General features: G+C 51.4%; 1 protein-coding gene across 3 annotated transcripts in view; it reads left to right on the top strand.

Moving 5' to 3' along the window:
* Positions 1 to 2,500, top strand: part of ptch1 (patched 1) — a 93,073-nt gene that overhangs the window by 39,818 nt on the left and 50,755 nt on the right. For all 3 annotated transcript variants that reach the window (XM_071402666.1, XM_071402665.1, XM_071402667.1), the window contains exons 8-9: positions 546 to 693; positions 2,291 to 2,422. In XM_071402666.1, coding sequence (XP_071258767.1) covers positions 546 to 693; positions 2,291 to 2,422 — 280 coding nt within the window. The remainder of the gene's footprint in view (positions 1 to 545; positions 694 to 2,290; positions 2,423 to 2,500) is intronic.

Below are 2,500 nucleotides of genomic sequence, written 5' to 3'. Positions count from 1 at the left end.
CACTTTCATTACCCAGAATGCAAGCTAAAGTCAGCCCAGGATCACTGTAGCATAATAGTAATATCCTTTTGCTTCCATTGCCTCTGGGGAGTTGGCATTGGTGTGTGTGTGTGTGTGTGTGTGTGTGTGTGTGTGTGTGTGTGTGTGTGTGTGTGTGTGTGTGTGTGTGTGTGTGTGTGTGTGTGTGTGTGTGTGTGTGTGTGTGTGTGTGTGTGTGTGTGTGTGTTTTCCAGAAGTCCCGGTTGGAGGATTCTTGGATTTCCTGCTTATTCCCTCCTGATTCCTTTGGATCTGCCAACCAGGATTTGTGGAAAACCTGGTCATTTTGGGATCGTTAACAGACTTGCGTATGTAGGAGGATATGTTCCCCACTGCCAGTAACAGTCACCGCAGGGCACTATCCTATGGAGTGGTACTGTGGACTGTTGTGGCGCGTGTGAGTATCTGACCTATGTTCTCTCTGTCCTGTGTGTGTGCGTGTGTGTGTGTGTGTGTGTGTGTGTGTGTGTGTGTGTGTGTGTGTGTGTGTGTGTGTGTGTGTGTAGTGCCCAGGCATTACAGACCATGTTCCAGCTGATGACTCCTAAACAGATGTTTGAGCACCTGAAGGGTTATGAGGAGGTGTCCCATATCAACTGGAACGAAGACAAGGCTGCAGCCATACTGGAGGCCTGGCAGAGGAAATACTCGGAGGTAAGACTGCGTGTGTGTGTGTGTGTGCTTGTGTGTGTGTGAGTGTACAGTGAAGTATACTGTACAAGGGGCCTTACAGAGAGAAAGAGAGGCGTTCCTGTGTAAGGTAGGCGTAATGTAACGCATTCCAGCCCCCCCCCCCCCCCTCTCTCCCCCAGTCCAGTTGCTCCTGTGTGGGCCTCAGAGGGAGAGGGGAGGGGGGGGGGACAGTTCCTCTCTGCTCTAGTTTTGGAGGCAGTGCTAGCATCAGCAGCAGCTTATGGTATAATACACTACGGCTGTGATTGAAGGCACTAGCAATGCACTGCAGATGTATCATGGCAGGGTTTTCTCCATCCTGGACAGGGGTCACATTTTAATGTCAGCCCAGCATCCACACACGTGAAGCCTGGGCCCCCAGTATAGCCCATGCCCCGTCTCTAAAGCTGAAGTTTTACGTCCTGTATCTGAACTTGCCGTCTGGGACCCTGGTAGGCCACATATGTAAGCCTGGGCCCCCAGTAGATATTTGGCCCAGTGAGTGTGTGTGGCGGTCGGTTAGAGTTAGGGGCTGTGCAGGGGAGAGTAGGACATCTGGAACACATTTGGTGGGCGTTGAAACTCTTTAACACACACACACACACAATCTATTTTCCAGCTGTGGACCCATTGGTGGCTCATGCGTGACATCATCTGCTCTTTGTTTTTGAAGGCCTCCGAGCTCCGCACGGTGTGGCTCTCTCTGTGTGTGTGCGTGCGTGTGCGTGAGAGTGTGCGTGTGTGTCAGCCATTCATCTTGGGGCCCAGTTTGAGGGAAGAGGTGTGATCATTTGTTTGAGAGAACTGTATTTTTATCAATGAAATACTGCTCTGGTAAGCATCAGGGAAAGAGACTCTACTGTGTGTGTGTGTGTGTGTGGTGTGTGTGTGTGTGTATGGTTGTATGTTGATCAATGAAACGGTGCTCTGGTAAGCATCAGTGAAAGTCCAGAGAAGTGTTGAGCGTTGTGTGTGTGTCTGTCTGTGTGTGTGTGTGTGTGTGTGTGTGTGTGTGTCTGTGTGTGTGTGTGTGTGTGTGTGTGTGTGTGTGTGTGTGTGTGTGTGTGTGTGTGTGTGTGTGTGTGTGTGTGTGTGTGTGTGTGTGTGTGTGTGTGTGTGTGTGTGTGTGTGTGTGTGTATAGTCGCAGCTGCAATACTCTACTATAGACTGTTCTACTCACTGTCTAGTGTTGCTTTTACATCACATTCAACATGTAATATTTCTGACTGACCCTCCCTCCCTCCCTCCCTCTCTCTCTCCTTCCCTCTCGCTCTCTCTCGCTCTCTTTCTCTTGGTCTCTCCTTCCCTCTCGCTCTCTCTCTCCCTCTCTCTCTCCTTCCCTCTCGCTCTCCCTCTCTCTCCTTCCCTCTCGCTCTCTCTCCCTCTATCTCCCCCCCTCTCTCTTTCTCTCTCTCTCTTTCCCTCTCTTTCCCCCTTTCCCCTTCTCTCCCTCTTTTTCCCCCTCTCTCCCTCTTTCCCTCTCTTTCCCCCTCTCTCCCTCTTTCCCCCTCTCCCCCTCTTTCCCTCTCTTTCCCCCTCTCTCCCTCCCTCCTTCCCTCTCTCCCTCTCTCTCTCCAGGCAGTACAGCAGAGTGTAGCCGTCAACTCGTCTCAGAAGGTTTTGTCGTTTACCACCACCACTCTGGAAGACATCCTCAAGTCTTTCTCTGATGTCAGCGTCATACGAGTGGCCAGCGGCTACCTGCTGATGGTGACTGACGACACACACCTGCGGCTCCACCCACTACATCAACCATAGCTGTGTGTGTGTTGACTCTCTCTTTCTCAT

Source organism: Salvelinus alpinus, chromosome 5 (genome assembly GCF_045679555.1).
Source record: "Salvelinus alpinus chromosome 5, SLU_Salpinus.1, whole genome shotgun sequence".
NCBI classification, from domain to species: domain Eukaryota; kingdom Metazoa; phylum Chordata; class Actinopteri; order Salmoniformes; family Salmonidae; genus Salvelinus; species Salvelinus alpinus.
This window is presented reverse-complemented; position numbering and strand designations above follow the sequence as displayed.